The sequence below is a fragment of the Entelurus aequoreus genome, linkage group LG02 (genome assembly GCF_033978785.1).
Source record: "Entelurus aequoreus isolate RoL-2023_Sb linkage group LG02, RoL_Eaeq_v1.1, whole genome shotgun sequence".
Taxonomy (NCBI): Eukaryota; Metazoa; Chordata; class Actinopteri; order Syngnathiformes; family Syngnathidae; genus Entelurus; species Entelurus aequoreus.
In genome coordinates, this window is record NC_084732.1 from 27,477,545 (window position 1) to 27,497,082 (window position 19,538).

At 38.3% G+C, this 19,538-nt stretch overlaps 1 protein-coding gene across 1 annotated transcript in view; it reads left to right on the forward strand.

The window, feature by feature from the left end:
- igdcc4 (immunoglobulin superfamily, DCC subclass, member 4) overlaps positions 1–19,538 on the forward strand; it is a 255,257-nt gene that overhangs the window by 180,282 nt on the left and 55,437 nt on the right. The window contains exons 4-9 of the mRNA XM_062024310.1: positions 4,424–4,557; positions 6,076–6,210; positions 9,828–9,980; positions 12,364–12,774; positions 13,045–13,209; positions 17,502–17,639. Coding sequence (XP_061880294.1) covers positions 4,424–4,557; positions 6,076–6,210; positions 9,828–9,980; positions 12,364–12,774; positions 13,045–13,209; positions 17,502–17,639 — 1,136 coding nt within the window. The remainder of the gene's footprint in view (positions 1–4,423; positions 4,558–6,075; positions 6,211–9,827; positions 9,981–12,363; positions 12,775–13,044; positions 13,210–17,501; positions 17,640–19,538) is intronic.

The following is a 19,538-nucleotide window of genomic DNA, read 5'->3' on the forward strand; positions in this document are numbered from 1 at the left end:
TAATCAGAGCAAAGCATTTTTGGTTGAAAAAAAGAGATAAAGAAGTCAAATACAGCACTATGTCATCAGTTTCTGATTTATTAAATTGTATAACAGTGCAAAATATTGCTCATTTGTAGTGGTCTTTCTTGAACTATTTGGAAAAAAAGATATAAAAATAACTAAAAACTTGTTGAAAAATAAACAAGTGATTCAATTATAAATAAATATTTCTACACATAGAAGTAATCATCAACTTAAAGTGCCCTCTTTGGGGATTGTAATAGAGATCCATCTGGATTCATGAACTTAAATCTAAACATTTCTTCACAAAAAAATAAATCTTTAACATCAATATTTATGGAACATGTCCAAAAAAAATCTAGCTGTCATCATTGAATATTGCATTGTTGCATTTCTTTTCACAGTTCTTTTTGACAGACATTTTAGTGAGGGTCAAACCATCATGGCATGGGGGAAACTGTGGGTTTATGGTAATCAATGGAATAGCCTACTTGATTTGATGTTCAGTTTATGAACTTACATTCATATTTTGTTGAAGTAGTATTCAATAAATATATTTATAAAGGATTTTTGAATTGTTGCTATTTTTAGAATATTTAAAAAAAATCTCACGTACCCCTTGGAAAACCTTCAAGTACCCCCAGGGGTACGCAAACCCCCATTTGAGAACCACTGCGGTAGATCATCATCTCTCGATATACCACTTTTGGTCATGCACAGCCCGCTACAACTCCAACAACGTAGCACAAAGAAGTCCACTTTTACCTAAGAAATGATCCGATCTAAAATGTGCTGTGAACATAACGTTAACATTAAATCATACATGTGGCTTTCACCTGAAGGAAATTGATGTACAACGCTGTTGGTATAATACTGTCGTTGTGTCAGTCAGTCAGGAAAACGCGCTCTGAGTAGGGTTTCGCGATCAAAGCACATTAAAATGTAAATTATTGAATGACAAGGAGCTTCATATAATATTTTACCCCAAAGTGTTCCTGGCTACTTCATGCGCTGTCACTGATTAAAATATAAATGCAAAATTTCCTCCGCCACTTCCGGTGGCTCCGTGGCGAATGTCAATAGTACTTGCAGGGCAAAGCAGAAGATCTTGGGTTGAACCCTGGCCGCCGTTTGGTATGTTTTTTAAATGTATGATTTAATGGTGTTAAAATTGTTTAATATGCTAAACTTCAGGATATTAATTAAAAAAAAAAAAAAAATCTAAAGGCATAATAAAGTGTAGAAATAGACCCAATTGCAGGAAATGTAGTCTTGATTTTCAAAATTTCCCTTCAAGGCTTCCATGGCAGCACTTCTGCCGTCTGAAATTGTTCTTTTTTTTTTTTTATCAGTTATCCTCACATGCCTGAAAACAATGCCACTGTTTTTTTTACAGTAAAATTAATGCAACTGAGCTGCCAATTTATTTGCTGTTTAATCTAAGGTTGTTGTTTCTATAGTGCAATCATGTCAAACTCAAGGCCCGAGGGACAGATCTGGCCCACCACATCATTTTATTTGGCTTAGAAAGCATACAGTATAAATAGAATCGCTCACAACTGGACTGTTTGGTTTGTCTTAGAAAGACGTTTCGCCTCTCATCCAAGTAGGCTTCATCAGTTCGTGCTCATAGACTTAGATTGGTCAGATCTCGTCTAGCGGCTGATGCCAAAACCCCAAATATTTATAGTCCAACACTAGGAAGGTGTACCTGGGCAAGAATGGTTTTGCCCTATTGTAGTGAGAAAAACAATGTTAGGATGCAAACGAGCTCACTCCTCTTTCGTACCATCCGTCCTCCCTGTCCAGAATCTGTACATTTTTGTTCTCAAAGGAGTGTTGTTTCCCCTTAATGTGAAGGTAGGCAGCTGAGTCTTGGCCTGAAGAGTTTGCCCGTCTATGCTGTGCCATATGTGGGCTTAGTGGTTGTTTTGTTTCCCCAATATATGAATCAGTGCATTCATCCTTACGCTGGATAGTATACACCAGGTTGTTTTTGTGGGTATGGGTGTCCGGTCTTTAGGATTCACCAGTCTCTGTCTCAGGGTGTTGCCTGGTTTGAAGTGTACTGGGATTTTGGATTGGTAAAAATGATTCTGAGTTCCTCAGATAGACCTGATACATATGGAATGACGATATTTTTGAGTCTGTCACATTTTTCCTCCTCATCCACCCTGTTCTTGTTATTTCTGGAACTGGATGCACTTTTTTACAAACGACCAGCTGGGGTGACCACAGGTTTTGAGGGCTTCCCTTAAATGCTTATGCTCTTTCTCTTTGGCCTGTGGGCTGGTAGGAACATTATCAGCTCTGTGTTGTAGGGTTCTAATAACGCCTAGTTTGTGTTACAGTGGGTTGGGTCAAAAAGTAGGTATTGATCAGTATGTGTGGGTTTTCGGTAAACCCCAACATGGAGGCCCCACAGTCCAATATATATATATATATATATATATATATATATATATATATATATATATATATATATATATATATATATATATATATATATATATATATATATATATATATCAGTGTTTCCCATAAACTGCCAAGATACCTGTGGCGGTGGGGGTGTGGCTATGGGCGTGGTCACCATGACATCATCAAGTAATTTGCATAATTTACTACAATGATATGATTTATTAATTGTGGTTCTTACAAAAAAATTATCTTATAAAAATATAAAAGCTAAAATGCCTCTTAAAGCTCTGCCCCTTTAATTAGTGCATACTAAATAATTTAACTTTAGCCTACTACTACAACCATATTATTTACCAGCAACATAAAGTAAAACAGAGGCAGAGGTGTCCTGCCACAGTCAGTAACAAATAAACAGAAAACAGTTGTGGTGGAAGATAGACACAGAGCTTCATCAAACATCTGATCCACTGAACAAAGAGCCTCAAAAATCTTGATCCTACACTTCTCTTTTGTAAAGTAAATCTGAACAGCCGATATGGGCATCTACATCAACTATATGATTTGCCTGAGAAGCTAGACAGGACAAAAAAAAAAAAATCTATTTGTGGCGGCCTTAATTATTTCGTGGTGGGCCGCCACAAATAAATGAATGTGTGGGAAACACTGTATGTATAAATATTGCATGGAATGGAGTGTGACTAAATCCAAAAGTGTATGGTGGGCGACTATGTGTGGGAATTAACTGCTGAGTGTCATCCGGAGTGTTGAGCGAGAGGCGGAAGTCCAAGAGGGCCTAGGCTGGCTCGGAGGTCTGTGAGCAGACGTGAGGTCGAGAGGAGGAGAAAGCCAGCAGCCAGGGAAGCGGAGGGAACACGGGGAAACGAGACACACATCTCGTAACGTGGGAACGAAGGCAGGCTGCAGGACAAGGAGGACACGAGACAATTCAACACGACGGGGGAGAACACACAGAGAGAGCAAGAGTGCATAGAGCTAGATGTTCGCTTAATGTACAGGAACAGATGACTACGTTCTGGCGCGGGATAGCAGGTTGTGCAGGCTTATGAAAGCAGGTCTCATTATCAGCTTAGGTGTGCTGATTGCCGGTGATTGATTGCAGCTGCTTGCTGCAGCCGGCCTGGCGCGCGGAGGTGTGCCCGGACCGTGACACCTTGAGATTTAAATGACCTGGATGAATGAGAACATCCATAGATATAGAAATAAAATGCGTTAAGAAAGTATTTTATATTTTTTCTCTAAATATGTTTGTTTTTTCAATTTTTTACATAAAAAAAATACATGTACTGAATGCAATTTTAAACTTTAATATTACCTAATAATGCAACAAAATATTATATTATCATTTATTCCAATACATTTTTTGTTAAAGTATAAATAAATACTCAAATAGCTGCTTGGCATATGATTTCAGAGCAAGATATGTATCAAATTGAGCGCTGTAAAAAAAAAATTAAACAGTTTTTATGGTAAAAATCTGGCGACTGAGCTGCCAGTTTTTGACCGTAAAAACAACTTTAGTACTGTTTTTTATTTATACTGTTAAAACAAAAACCATCAAATAGAATGTGCTATAACAACTGCAGTAGTTTTATGAAGTAATGTAGCAGCATTTACCTTGGAAAGGGGACCTCTACGATATCTCCTTCAAGCTGCTTCTCCGTCAAACACACCATCAGCAGCTTTTCCATATTAACATGGATAAATGTCCGCTGTTTGGATAGTATTCTAACATTCTTTTATATAGTTGAATTACTGCTGTAAATATATACTGTAGTTAGTTATCATTCTATCATGTAGGGACAGCCAATGGTCTCCCTCCCTTAACAAAGAGGGATGGGGGCCCCTTTAGGGACCCAGCCAGAACCCCGCACACTACAGACAACTGTTTTATTTTTTTTGCATCTCTTAGTCAGTGATTAGCATCCATCATGCTGCTTCTTACTTGGTGTCCTTCTGTCATCGCCCTCGTGTGACGCAGGTTAATTTCGCTTCCTAATGGGGTGCTCCACATTCTGGAGGTTGCCAAGGAAGATGAAGGCGCCTACCGCTGTGTTGCATCCAACTCTGCCGGGAGGAACGTCAGTCATGAATCCCTGCTCACTGTCACCACAGGTCAGTCTCTGTAGTGGAGTCCCTTGTTGCGCTTGTGTCGATCTCCCCTAAAATAATCTACTTTACAATGAAGGACAGGTCATTTTTAAATTTTTTAACATGCAAATATCAACATTTTGGCCCATATATGTTTTATTGTAGCCCATAAGGACATAAAATATACTGCAAACTAATGTGTTACCCAGTCAGGAAGTAGTCTTTGTATGTTAAGACATAAAAAGTGTTTACACTCTAAGTATTGTACTTACTACACACCGTACGTCTAAGTTGTAGTTGTAGTTGAAGGTGTTGAAATTGCCATGTAAAATCGCTAATGCTAATCAGTAGCATATACATCTCCAAAAATGTGAACATTGTGTAAAAGTTGATTTCATGCCAGCAATTCAACTTCAAATGTGAAACTAATGTGATATAAACTCATTGCATACAAAGTGAAAAATGTCAAGCTTGTATTTGTTATAATTTTGATGATCATGTTTTAGTTTTGGATTTAAGGTTTTCATAAAGTAAGCCAAAATCATCAAATTTAATCAAAATAAGTCTTGAAATGTCTTGAGTTGCATGTTATGAGCTTATGTCATATATTAGTTTCACCTTGTAAATCTAATTGCTGGTATAAACACAGCTTTGAATAATATTCACATTTTTGGAGTTTCAATGTAAGTTAGCATCGAGCTAGCGTGTTTTGGAAAAGTGGAACCTTACTTGTACGTCTGAGCGTTTTCTGTCAGACATACTTGGTTTTTTTTAGCGCGGAAAATTGCAACGTTACCCGAGGCAGCGCTGCTTGAGTGATTGTTTCCCTGCCAAATGTTTGAGCCGGTGCATATTTTTGCCACCGGACGTTACGTCACGGGCAACAGAGGTATTGAAATATGGTACCGCTTGATTTCACGTGAACCGACGGAACTCAATCGGACTTTATAAAAGGTACCAAATTGGGTACACACCCCCACTCCACAGTCTCTACTTTGCCGCAGTGCTCCATTTTCTTGCTTTTTTTGATTGATTGAAACTTTTGTTAGTAGATTGCACAGTACAGTACATATTCCGTGCAATTGACCACTAAATGGTAATACCCGAATAAGTAAGTCGGGGTCCACATTAATCAATTCATGGTACTGCCCTCAGTCTCTATTGTTGTTGCTCTTAAGCATGTCTCATACCATCATAGTTGGAAGCGTTCAATGCAGCTGGGTTTTTGCAGTTTCTCACTGTACTACTTTGAAGTAGAAAATGTCCTCCAGCCTTTAAAATACAGGAGTCAATTAGAGAATCCAGTTTAACCTTAATTTACCTTTGGCTAATAAGTAGTGGGGATTAAATGGAGATTTGTTAATAAATAATCATAATAAATAAGTGAAATATGGGACAGCATCAGTGCCGGTTCAACACAGTTGTGATAGCAGGCCATAAACATGAAGTGGATTGATTCACATTAGCGACTCCCCTTTCAAGAACACAGTATTATCTCGTATATTATGCATAAATAATACACATTTTTTTGTCTTCATCAAGGCTCTGCAGAAGCCTTGAACACAGTTGTGATCGTGGCACCGCCTCAGAATGCCACGGTGGTGCTCGGCCGTCCCGCGGTGATGGAGTGTATGGCACAAGGCCAGCCCAAGCCGCTGGTGTCCTGGAGCAGACAAGGTACTGTAAATCCTCTGAATTGTCTTCATCCAACTCCCCTGTCTCCTTTGTGTTATTACTCGCTCATTTTCCATCCTGAAGTATCGGAGACAAAATATTTGCAGACCTGCGGGCTAAAAATAAAAAAAGGCTCTCAATGTGTCTTCTATTGTTCTTTTGTTATATTGTGCCAATGGCTTTCATAAGGTGATGTGTCATGTAGTACACTACAGTTTTATTTAGAGCTGTAAAAAAGATTGTTGATGATTTCCTTAAAATCAGATTAATCACATTTTGTAATTTGGATTAATCCTTGATTAATCACAGATGATTACTTGCTCGCATAATTAAAATGTGCTTAAAAAAGACCCCAATATGTCTACACAAATGCATTTTTTTGTCAGATTGTCATACAGGGACGTTTCACTTGAAGGCATGTCATGTATTTGCACAAAACTTCATAGCCGTTTAATCTAAAGTTATTTCAGGCTGTATTTTGGAGTGAAATTTTCCAGCAAGTACACCAGTCGAAGTCTCCTCACTCATTTTTGTACTGACGTATGCATTGATCCGATCACTGACCGTTTTGCGGTTAAGGTTAATGAGCTTGTATGGTCAAAATAAATGGTATGATTAATCTAAGTGTGTTCATTATTATTGCGATCATTTTTTGTGATTAATCACATGAGTTAACTCGTTAATTTTGACAGCCCTAGTTTTATTATTTATAAACCTTATATTATTTAATGTACTCATTTGTCCATGTTGACGGAGAAAAATGTATGTGCTGTATGACTTTTCATATATTCAATATGATCCGATCATGCAATAAATTTAATACATTTTGTATTGCACATTTTGTAAGAAATAACAAATGCATTCTTAAATATTTGCTTGTCACCTTAACTTATTATTTTAGCGCAAGTTATCCAGCAATTTGTATGTAAAAAAAAATCTAATAATCAATATAGGCTCCACCACCCACCGCGGTCCCGAAAGGGACAAGTGGTAGAAAATGGATGGATGGATGGAAATACATAGGTAATTGTGTAATTATAATATGAAGCGATGATGCTTTTATATTTTTTGTGTACCAGTTTGCGTACAAGCAGGAATGCAGTACTGATGATGCAATCCTTTGCACCTTGCACTTTATCTCCAAGCACCTTGAGAACACAAAAGCTTATGCTAGAATTTTATTTGTTGATTTTAGCTCAGCTTTTAATACAGTGCAAATTCACATACTCTTGGAGAAGCTCAAAGACATGGGTGTAAACTCCACCTTGATCAAATGGTTCCACTCTTTTTTAACAAACAGAACACAGCAAGTGAAGGTCAACAGAACACTGTCAGACACCAAACACTGCAACACAGGCGTCCCACAGGGTTGTGTTGTATCACCAACACTGTTTACATTGTACACCAATGATTGTAGGACTGTGCACCCTAACAATTATATGGTGAAATTTGCGGACGATACCGTGCTCCTAAGCCTTCTACACAAGGATACGGACCCCTCTGTGTACCAAGACGAGATAGACCTATTTATTAGGTGGTGTGATACCAACTATCTTATTTTAAATGTGACCAAGACACAGGAAATGGTTTTGGATCCGAGGAAAGTGACTGACCATGAGCCAGTGGTCATCAAAAATCAGGAAATCACCCAGGTATCCTCATATAAATATTTAGGGATTCATATTGATAATCTTCTCTGCTGGAAGACACATATTGACAAACTGTGCAATAGACTGCAACAGAGGCTATATTTTTTGCGAAGATTAAGATTGTACGGCGTAAGCACCCACATCATGATGATTTTCTACCGTGCCATTGTAGAGAGCATCATTAGATACGGGATCACCTCATGGTTTGGCAACCTAACCATTAAGCTAAAAAGCAAACTGGCCGGCATGCATAAAACGGCAATGAAAATCGTAGGGAGGAAAGAATATGAGCCTATACAGAGCATCTATGAGCAGGCAGTTAGGAAAAAAGCTAAGAAAATTATTTCCAACTCACAACACCCACTCTTCCCTGAATATAGAACCCTGCCATCAGGGAGAAGACTCCGGGTCCCACTATGCAAATCGAACCGCCTTAAATTATCATTTGTCCCAGCCTCCATTAAGCTGACCAACAAGGTGCAATAGAATGTTAATACATAGGTTAGCACTTTTTTAGCACATAGCACTTTAGAACTAAGCACTTTAGCACAAAGCACTTTATCTATGAGCTCTAGTGCAATGTACACTGGCACTTTATCTTTATCTCCATACTGTAGATTTTATGCCTACATCAAAGTGCCATCTATGTCTATCAAGCTCCATGTTCTGATGTTTAAATGTTAGTTGTCTGGTTGTAGTTGTGTCTGCGCTTGTGTTTTTGTTCTGTTGTTTTTGTGTATGTTAAGAAAGCAATGATGCACTGTGCCCAAGACAAATTTCCCCGCGGGGACAATAAAGTTGAACCTTGAACCTTGAACCTTGATATATCTTCACTGTTACAAGCAGCCCTCTGAAGCTACAATGTGGCCCTTAATGAAAACGAGTTTGACACCACTGCTTTTACTATTGTAATTAATTACCTAACTTTGAAAATGAATGTAGCTCTGGAACATTATTATTAAAACCTTATTTAAATTTAAAAAAATTCAGTTTGTCTATGTCAGACCTGGGCTAATTAAGGCCCGGGGGCCGCGTGCGGCCCGTTAGGCCTTTCAATAATTGTTTTAGATCTTTCAAGGATGGGACAAATGCAGAGGACAAATTTCACCACATCTAGTGTGTGTGTGACAATCATTGGTACTTTAATCTTAATTAAGATGGAAACTGTAGCTGCCATTATGATGTGCAGTGATGTTTTCAACTGACCGTAAGTCTTGAACTATACAAAGTATTTCAATGGTTGGAATCTGCGCTTTTGCATGATGTACTAGTTACTATGGTAATCTAAAACACAGCAGCTCAGACGAGGCACCAAGCAGTGTGGGTGGGGAGCGTTTCCACAGAGTGTTTCCAGAGCGGCCAGCCTGAAATGCAGGTGTCAGGGACAGACGTGGAAGGAGATTTTTACAACAAAGTTCTAAAGATTAGTGACATATCAGATAGTAGGTGTTTTTGTTGTTATCCTTCGCGTTCATATTTCGCTGTGTTTGTTGCATTTTTGTTGCGTTTCGCTTGATTGTAAAACATGTCGATCGAGAGGGGGTGTGAAGTTCATATCTTCTCAATATTCAGTGTTTTATCATTCATAGTTAATATTGTAAATCCCACATTCTTTATTTTCATGTACATTCTGGGTGTCTCATTCAGTAAAAAAATTTAAAATTCCATTCGTTTTTTTTTTAAGGCGGTCTGTCATAATGTTTTTAGCATTCACTCAGACATTATTGTGAGTTTTTGTTTTAGTGTTTCTAAAAATAGATATACCGGCCCCCAGACACATTTTTTCTCAAAATTTGGCCCCCGAGTCAAAATAATTGCCCAGGCCTGCTCTATGTGTTCATCATAAAACCTTTGATTTACATTTGATTATCATAAAAAGGTAAATCTTCTTTTGCTCACTGCTCTTTGCTTTCTAAAATGTCTCCAGTCTTTGTCTCAGCTGGTCACCTCCTTTTTGCCTGCTTTAATCAGACGGAAAGCCCATTTCCACCGACGTGGTTGTCCTCGCCACAAACCTGGTGATTCGGGACACGAGGCAGCACCATGCGGGCGTCTACGTCTGCAGGGCCAACAAGCCCCGCACCAGAGAGTTTGTCACTGCTGCTGCTGAGCTGCATGTGTCTGGTAAGAGTGACATGCTATTCATCCTCTGTGTATGATGAAGACGGTCTCTGGTGCTTTGATACCCTCAAGTCAGCAAATAACTAAATGGGACACGAGTATTTTTGTTACAGCATTCCTCTGTGGAAGTGACACAAATAAGCTGCTACAGTATAAGATACAATAAGAAGGCACTAGAATGCAAGAGACAGGTCCAAATCCAAAGTACCTTCAATTCCCCAGGAACACCTCACTCTTGCAATTAAATCCAGGGTTTAATCTGCTAATTACCTTTGAGTGAATGTCAAATTAAGTTCCACCAAGAGGGTAAAGAGCAAATACATGAATAGTTCTTATATATGAAGTGAATTATATAGCACTTTTCTCTAGAGACTCAAAGCGCTTTACATAGTGAAACCCATTATCTACATCTTTAAGCTGCATATAAACCAGTGTGGGTGGCACTGGGAGCAGGTGGGTAAAGTGGACACAACAGCAGTGATTAAAATGGCGGATACGGGGATCAAACCTGGAAGCCTCAAGTTGCTGACACGGGCCACTCTACCAACCGGGACATGCCACCCCAAGAAAAATGATTGGTGCACCAACCCCTGAGAAAACAATGTTACTTCCTCCTTTAAGACTACAATTTTCTCTTATAAACTTTGCTGAAAGAAGGCATTACACAGAAAGTTGATGCATTCAGGAATGTACTTTAGTCGACAAAATGTTGTTTTTATAGCTCAAATATATCTGCCCTTGGCTGGAGGGGGGGGGGGAGGGGGGCGGGGGCGGGGAGTACAGTTTATGCCAATCACGTTCAGTGGTTTTCAGTCAGTGAGTCACAGGAGAAGGCTTTGGAGGCTTCACAGCTTGAGAAAAATATATATATATTTTTTACTTTGTTTTACATATAAAATACATACTGGAAAGAAATATTGAAAGAAATTACATTACTCTCGTTTATTTTTTCATAATAATATTAAAATAGTCGTCATGTTGGTCAACATAATCTCCCTGGTCTCGCAAAGTAGTTGCTGCTTGTTGCTAGGCAGATTTTGTGGGGTTGTTGTTGTTTATTGTGTATGTCAGTTCCATACAGTACATGTAGTACATAATATACATACTAGGGATGTCCGATAATGGCTTTTTGCCGATATCCGATATTCCGATATAGTCCAACTCTTTAATTACTGATACCGATATCAACCGATACCGATGTATACAGTCTTGGAATTAACACATTATTATGCCTAATTTGGACAACCAGGTATGGTGAAGATAAGGTCCTTTTTTTTTAAATTAATAAAATAAAATAAGATGATTAAATTAAAAACATTTTCTTGAATAAGAAAGAAAGTAAAACAATATAAAAACAGTTACATAGAAACTAGTAATTGATGAGAATGAGTAAAATTAACTGTTAAAGGTTAGTACTATTAGTGGACCAGCAGCACGGACAATCATGTGTGCTTACGGACTGTATCTCTTGCAGACTGTATTGATATATATTGATATATAATGTAGGAACCAGAATATTAATAACAGAAAGAAACAACCCTTTTGTGTGAATGAGTGTAAATGGGGGAGAGAGGTTTTTTGGGTTGGTGCACTAAATGTAAGTGTATCTTGTGTTTTTTATGTTGATTTAATTTTTCAAAAATAAATAAAAAATAAATAAAACCGATACCGATAATAATAAAACCGATACCGATATTTTCCGATATTACTTTATAAAGCATTTATCGGCCAAAAATATCGGCTGGACGATATTATCGGACATCTCTAATACATACATATCTCCAGTGAACAGTTTTGTGCTCAATGGCAATATCATTATTTCACAAAAACAAAAGAAAATTGAATTAAGAAAATTAAATTAAATTAAACATATCTCAAAAGGGTAATGGGAAGAAGTATAAACTTTTTGAATCATCCCCTTTTTTACATAGTTACTTTAACTAATATCCAGTTTCCTCTGAACCACAACAAAACTCGATCAAACTTTGTTTGATTCCAGTCACATCCCCAGGGCCAATGGTTTTCAAAGGGTGAATAATGTAACGTGCTGGTGTTTGTCAGGACCCCGAGATGCAGAAACGTCAGGCAAGTGCAAAAGAAAAAAAATAGGGAAAACGCAGGTAACACAAAAAACAAAGATGTGATCCAGCATAAGAAGCCAGTGCTCAGACCATAGGAATGGGGGCAAACAGGAAATAATACAAAACACAATAAATTAATATGAGATCATGACAAGTAGCAGTAGAAACATTAAGGATATGTAACAAGTGGAACAAATACGGAAAAAAATGCTATTCTGTATTAAATATAAAATACATGTTGAAAAGAGTGATTGTTAAGCTGATTCCATGTAATTATTTTCCCACTTTTTTATTTTATCCACTAGCCCCTCCGGTCATTCTCCAACCCCCGGAGACGGTGTCCCTCTCCCGGGGAAACACCGCCCGGTTCGTGTGCAACAGCTCCGGCGAGCCCGCTCCGCTGCTCCACTGGCTGAAGGACGGCCAGCCCATCCGGTCATTCCGACGAGTCAAGACCCAAAACCCCGGAGTCCTGCTAATCAACCAGCTGGCCCTGGAGGACGGGGGCTACTACCAGTGCATTGCCGACAACGGCCTGGGGACCGCATGCGCCACCGCCAAGCTCACGGTCATTGTGAGAGAGGGTCTTCCCAGCCCTCCTCAGCACCTCTCCGTCACCCCGTACTCCAGTACCACTGCCCTGCTCGCGTGGGAGAAACCGGAGTACAACGCGGACCAAATCATTGGGTACTCTGTGCACTGCCAGCGTGCTGCAGGTGTGTGTATAAACTTTATATACACTCCATTTCCTTATCAAGGTGTTAACTCAACTACAGAGAGTAAAAGGCATTGATTGGTGCCTAATTCTTTGGTAAAGTACACAACACCTTGTGGTTAAATTCCAACATAAGCTTCAGCTTTACAGATGCCATGTATACTTTTCTGGCTGTGTGTGTTATGGTCAAGACATCGCCCATAACAACTGTATAATATACAAATATTTGTATATTATACAAATATTAATATACCATGTATGTCCCTTTCAGGTTCTGATAACGTGGAGTACCAGTTTGCGATGAACAATGACACCACAGAGTACCATGTCAAAGATCTTCTCCCCCACACTGCCTATACATTTTTTGTGGTGGCCTACTCACCCATGGGAGCCAGTCGCCCGTCCCTGCCAATCACGGTCAACATGCTTGAGGACGGTAAGCATGATTATTTTTCAAATGTTCACAAAGCTTGTATATGTACAGTACAGGCCAAAAGTTTGGACACACCTTCTCCTCATTCAATGCGTTTTCTTTATTTTCTTGACTATTTACATTGTAGATTGTCCCTGAAGGCATCAAAACTATGGATGAACACATGTGGAGTTATGTACACTACCGTTCAAAAGTTTGGGGTCACCCAAACAATTTTGTGGAATAGCCTTCATTTTTAAGAACAAGAATAGACTGTCGAGTTTCAGATGAAAGTTCTCTTTTTCTGGCCATTTTGAGCGTTTAATTGACCCCACAAATGTGATGCTCCAGAAACTCAATCTGCTCAAAGGAAGATCAGTTGTGTAGCTTCTGTAACGAGCTAAACTGTTTTCAGATGTGTGAACATGATTGCACAAGGGTTTTCTAATCATCAATTAGCCTTCTGAGCCAATGAGCAAACACATTGTACCATTAGAACACTGGAGTGATAGTTGCTGGAAATGGGCCTCTATACACCTATGTAGATATTGCACCAAAAACCAGACATTTGCAGCTAGAATAGTCGTTTACCACATTAGCAATGTATAGAGTGTATGTCTTTAAAGTTAAGACTAGTTTAAAGTTATCTTCATTGAAAAGTACAGTGCTTTTCCTTAAAAAATAAGGACATTTCAATGTGACCCCAAACTTTTGAACGGTAGTGTACATTAAAAAAAAAGTAGGGATGTCCGATAATGGCTTTTTGCCGAAATCTGATATTCCGATATTGTCCAAATCTTAATTACCGATACCGATATCAACCGATACTGATATCAACCGATACCGATATATACAGTCGTGGAATTAACACATTATTATGCCTAATTTGGACAACCAAGTATGGTGAAGATAAGGTCCTTTTTTTAGAGATTAATAAAATAAAATAAGATAAATACATTAAAAACATTTTCTTGAATAAAAAAAAACTAAAACAATATAAAAACAGTTACATAGAAACTAGTAATTAATGAAAATGAGTAAAATTAACTGTTAAAGGTTAGTACTATTAGTGGACCAGCAGCACGCACAGTCATGTGTGCTTACGGACTGTATCCCTTGCAGACTGTATTGATATATATTGATATATAATGTAGGAACCAGAATATTAATAACAGAAAGAAACAACCCATTTGTGTGAATGAGTGTAAATGGGGGAGGGAGGTTTTTTGGGTTGGTGCACTAATTGTAAGTGTATCTTTTTTTTTTTATGTTGATTTAAAAAAAATAATAAAATAACATAATTAAAACCGATACCGATAATTAAAAAAAAACGATACCAATAATTTTCGATTTTACATTTTAAATCATTTATCGGCCGATAATATCGGCAGGCCGATATTATCGGACATCTCTAAAAAAAGGTGAAATAACTGAAAACGTATTTTATATTCCAGTTTCTTCAAAATAGCCACCCTTTGCTCTGATTACTGCATTGCACACTCTTGGCATTCTCTCGATGAGCTTCAAGCACACCTGTGAAATGTAAACCATTTCAGGTGACTACCTCTTGAAGCTCATCGATGGAATGCCAAGAGTGTGCGAAAAAGTGATCAGGGCAAAGGGTGGCTATTTTGAAGAAAATAAAATATAAAACATTTTTTCAGTTATGTCACATTTGTTGTTAAGTACATAACTCCACATGTGTGCATTCATAGTTGTGATGCCTTCAGTGACAATCTACAATGTAAATAGTCATGAAAAAAAAAAAAAAACATTGAATGAGAAGGTGTGTTTAAACTTTTGGCTTGTACTGTACATTTTAGGGATGTCTTGGTACAACGTTTTCGATGCCGCTATTGGAGCCTTGAGTATTGGCTGATACCGATATTGATCCGATACGATATCAACACGAATCATCGTAAATATGTTTATTATTTTGTGACATGGAATATTAGAAAAGGCTTGATCAAGTAAAATTAGAAAGAGAACAATGGTAGGTATTTAAAACGCTAACTAACCTTACGCAGGCATGTGTAATGTCCGTCTAAACGCAGAAATCTGTATTTTTTAACCTTATTTTTGCGTCAAAATATCACTTCTGCTTTTTTTTACTTTAATATCAAGAAAAATATAAACGCTTGCCTTAGACGCAGGTGTACTCTCTGTTCTTTTTGCCTTCATGAGTTGCAGGACGGGGAGACGATCAGGATAACATACGAGCTAGTGTGTTGTTGCCGACATTCGCTCTCCGAGCCGCAACGTTGACGACTGTCTACTTTGCTGCTAATCATATTTGGATGATTACATTCCGAACACTATTAGTTCCAAACCAGTTGTAGTGTTTATTAGTAGCCAGTGAGAAGTTATGTTTTTGACGTGACGGATGGAAAGAGAGGTCACAACATCGGAAGTATATTACTTGAGGAGGTGAGGCTGCAGGATACAGTCTGAGTTCTTTGCATGCAAGTTATAGAATTTTACACTTTCAATGATAATAGTGTTAGTAAACTATCTACTAAAAGAACTCAAAATGATGTGGCACATTCCATGGTGCATTCCAAGAAGACTTAAGAGGTTGGGAGCTGAGGTGAAATATAGTGTAGAAATTCAGCCAATTGCAGGAAATGTTGTCTTCATTTTCAACATTTTCTTACAAGGCTTGTGTGGCAGCACTTTGTGCCGTTAGACATTTTCCTCTTTTTTGTCAGTTCAATCAGCTGAACAAACTCAATAACTCCACGGTGACCTTTTTGGTGAATTGATGAAACTAAAACATTATAAAAAAGAATGCCGTTGTAAGTTATGAATACCAACACAGACACTTGTAAACATGTTAGCATATTCGCTAATGCTAACGACGCTAGCTTGATTACATTACGATAGCACGCATGAAAACACTCCTTCAGACATCACACACGGGACGGTTTAGTAAGTATGAATTGTTTTAGTTTTATTGTAAAACTTACAAACGTTGATTGGAATGATGAAAAATCATTTTTTCGAGCAGAAACTCTATATACGAATAGTAGACACAACGTGATATACTTCCGGTTCAAGGCACAAAACAGGAAGTAGCGAGCAAACTTGTCCAAAAGATGGCATCATAGCACAAACTAAGGTGCACAAACAATAACAAATATTTTAAGTGTCTCTGTCGGCATACTTGCCAACCTTGAGACCTCCAAATTCGGGAGATTTGGTGGGGGGTTGAGGTGGGCGGAGTCTGTGTGGGCGGGGCCAGGGGCGGGGTTAAGGGGGGAGGAGTATATTTATAGCTAGAATTCACTGAAATTTAAGTATTTCATATATATATATATATATATATATATATATATATATATATATATATATATATATATATATATATATATATATGAATAAAATAAATACTTGACTTTCAGTGAATTCTAGCTATATATATATATATATATATATATATATATATATATATATATATATATATATATATATATATATATATATATATTTTATTATATATATATACATATAAATAAAATAAATACTTGAATTTCCGTGTTCATTTATTTACACACATACACACATAACACTCCTCTCTACTCATTGTTGTATTTGAAAGTGCAATGCTTTGCAGCCAATAGCACAGCCTTTGAAGGAGCATAGGTATGGACAGTGTAATATTCTGGGTTGGAGTCAATAACCAGGTGAAAGGTGACGAAGTTACGTCTCTTTACTTCATACTTCAGAACCGACTCCCACACTTGCCGTCAGGGTGCGCAATACAACGTAAACCGTTGGCCAACCAAAAAGTAACCACAGAACACATAGTGTTCTGTGGTTACTTTTTGATTGGCCAAGCGGACATGACGACAGGCTGTCCTCACGGACCTGGAGGGGGCGTGCCTTAACTCCAGCTGGAAATCGGGAGAAATTCAGGAGAATGGTTGTCCCGGGAGATTTTCAGGAGAGGCACTGAAATTCGGGAGACTGCCGGTAAATTCGGAAGGGTTGGCAAGTATGTCTGTCGGTGTTGAAAGCTATTTGTTGCATACAAAACATTATGGCATTTAGCGGAAAAAAAATCCATAAATTAGCCGCACTGTTTTGTAAGCCGCTGAGTTAAAAGCGGAGGAAAAAAGTAGCAATTTATATTCCGAAAAATACTATAATTCATTGTATACGATATGGCAATTTTAAAACATTTTAAAACGCCTGCAGAGGTAGATACCTATACAATAATAGGATTGTAGTTTATAATGTACTTTATTTCCAAGCCTTTGATTTAACTCGGTTAAATTGACTAACTATGTACCTGTGTGTCCTCATGTGTCCTTCAGTACCCAGTGCGCCACCTCAGCTGTCAATAGCCAGCACATCCCCGACAGACATCAGGCTGATGTGGCATCCGCTGTCCTCACAGCACAGTCGGGGGGCTGTTACCCGCTATCGCGTTGAGTACAGCTCTCTGGATAAAGGTGAGTCCAATCAAGCATTGACTCAGAATAAAAAACATGCATTCACAAAATAAAGTTTGTAAATGTGCCTGTCCACTAAGCAATAACACTATTAAATTAAATGATATGTGACTCAAGAAGACTTGCAATGGTCGTATATAAGAAGAATATTCTCTACTAGTTAAATACATTTCAATACCTAACGGTTATTGATAACTGTGGAAGTTGCCTCCTAGCAGTTCCACTGCAAATACTGCACAGAAGCCAAGCGTGCAGTTTTTAACAAAGTTTTTAATGCACATAGATTTTATCAAAGTCTTTCTCCCGCAGAACGTGACTTTTCAGTCACGTCCGTATCCTCTCTCCCCCCCTGCTCCCGGCCGCTCACTGTTAAAGACTACAGATGATTAGATTAACACGCACCGCCGGGGAAATCACCTGTCAGCTGTGTCTCGCCGTCAGCACATGCCCTGCCCCCATCCGATGGTGCTCGTCCTCAGCACCATAGACAGAGGCAGTGACCTTTGCTCCTGCAGGCGCGCTGGCCACACCTTCCTCCACAATAACTTTCTGGAAATTGTACTACGTCAGAATCCTTCCGTACTATAGAGCGCACCAGGATATAAAACGCACCCACTAAATTTTAGAAGAACATTTTTTTCCCATTTATTATCCGCACCAGACTATAAGCTGCAGATGTATACATTGCAAAATTAGTTATTTACACAGTAACCTTTTGAAAGTGTTTATTCACATACCTTAAATGTTTCCAAATGGCGCTGGTAACACGGCAGTAAAACAGCTGATCAAACAAAACAGAAGTCATCGTCATGGACCCACGAGCTGCAGAAGCTAGCTCTCCAATCAGCTGAACAGACTCAATAACTCCACGGTGACGTTTTGGTGAATTTACTGAGCAATTTGTGAAACTGAAACAGAACAAACAGAATGCGGTTGTAAGTTAATAATACACTCGTAAATGTGTTCACATATTACCTAATGCTAACGACGCTAGCATAATTACATTACAATAGCGCGAACAAATATGAATGAAAACACTCCTACAGACATCACACATGGGACGGTTTAGTAAGTATGAATCGTTTTAGTTATATTGTAAAACTTACAAACGTTGCTTGGATTGATGAATGAAGAGTCCTTTCGAGCAGAAATGCTATGGACGATTTAACTTCCAGTTCAAGGCATGAAACAGGAAGTACATTTTAAACCTGCACCACCTGCAGTGAGCAAAGTTGTCCAATAAACGCGCCATTGCACAAACATTAACACACTTCTTCAGCGTCTGTGTCTTAGACTTAGACTCCTACACACATCACACATGGGACTGCTTAGTAAGTAAACATAGTTTTAGTTATACTGTAAATGGTTATGGACGGCTTGAAGACTGAACGACACTTCGGCAGTAAGCAAACTTGTTCAAAAGATGGCGCCATTGCATAAACAATAAAACACCCTCTCAGTGTTTTTGCTTGTTTGTTTTTTTATTAAATAATATTTTTGTATTATAGTCACAAGCAAAGAAAAATCCATAAATTAGCCACTCCGTTTTATAAGCTGCGGGGTTCAAAGTGTAGGGGAAAAGTAGCGGCTTATAATCCGGAAATTACGTTATGTAAATTCAAATCAAAGGTGAATCAGTATAAAAAGTCTTTTCACTTTTTACTTTTAATCTTCACGCTTTTGATTATCACTCTTTTTAGTAATAACACTTTGCTCTTTAGTACAATAGCACCTCAACTTAAGAGTGTTTTGAGATAAGCGCTGTCTCTCAATTAATTGTTATGCTTTAAGTTGCAAGCAAAAAGTTTAGTTACAAGCATCCCCGCCATTAGTTGGTGTTGCAAATGTCACAGTGAACCCCGTGAGATCCGATTAAAACATTTGGGTTTTACTCGCTAG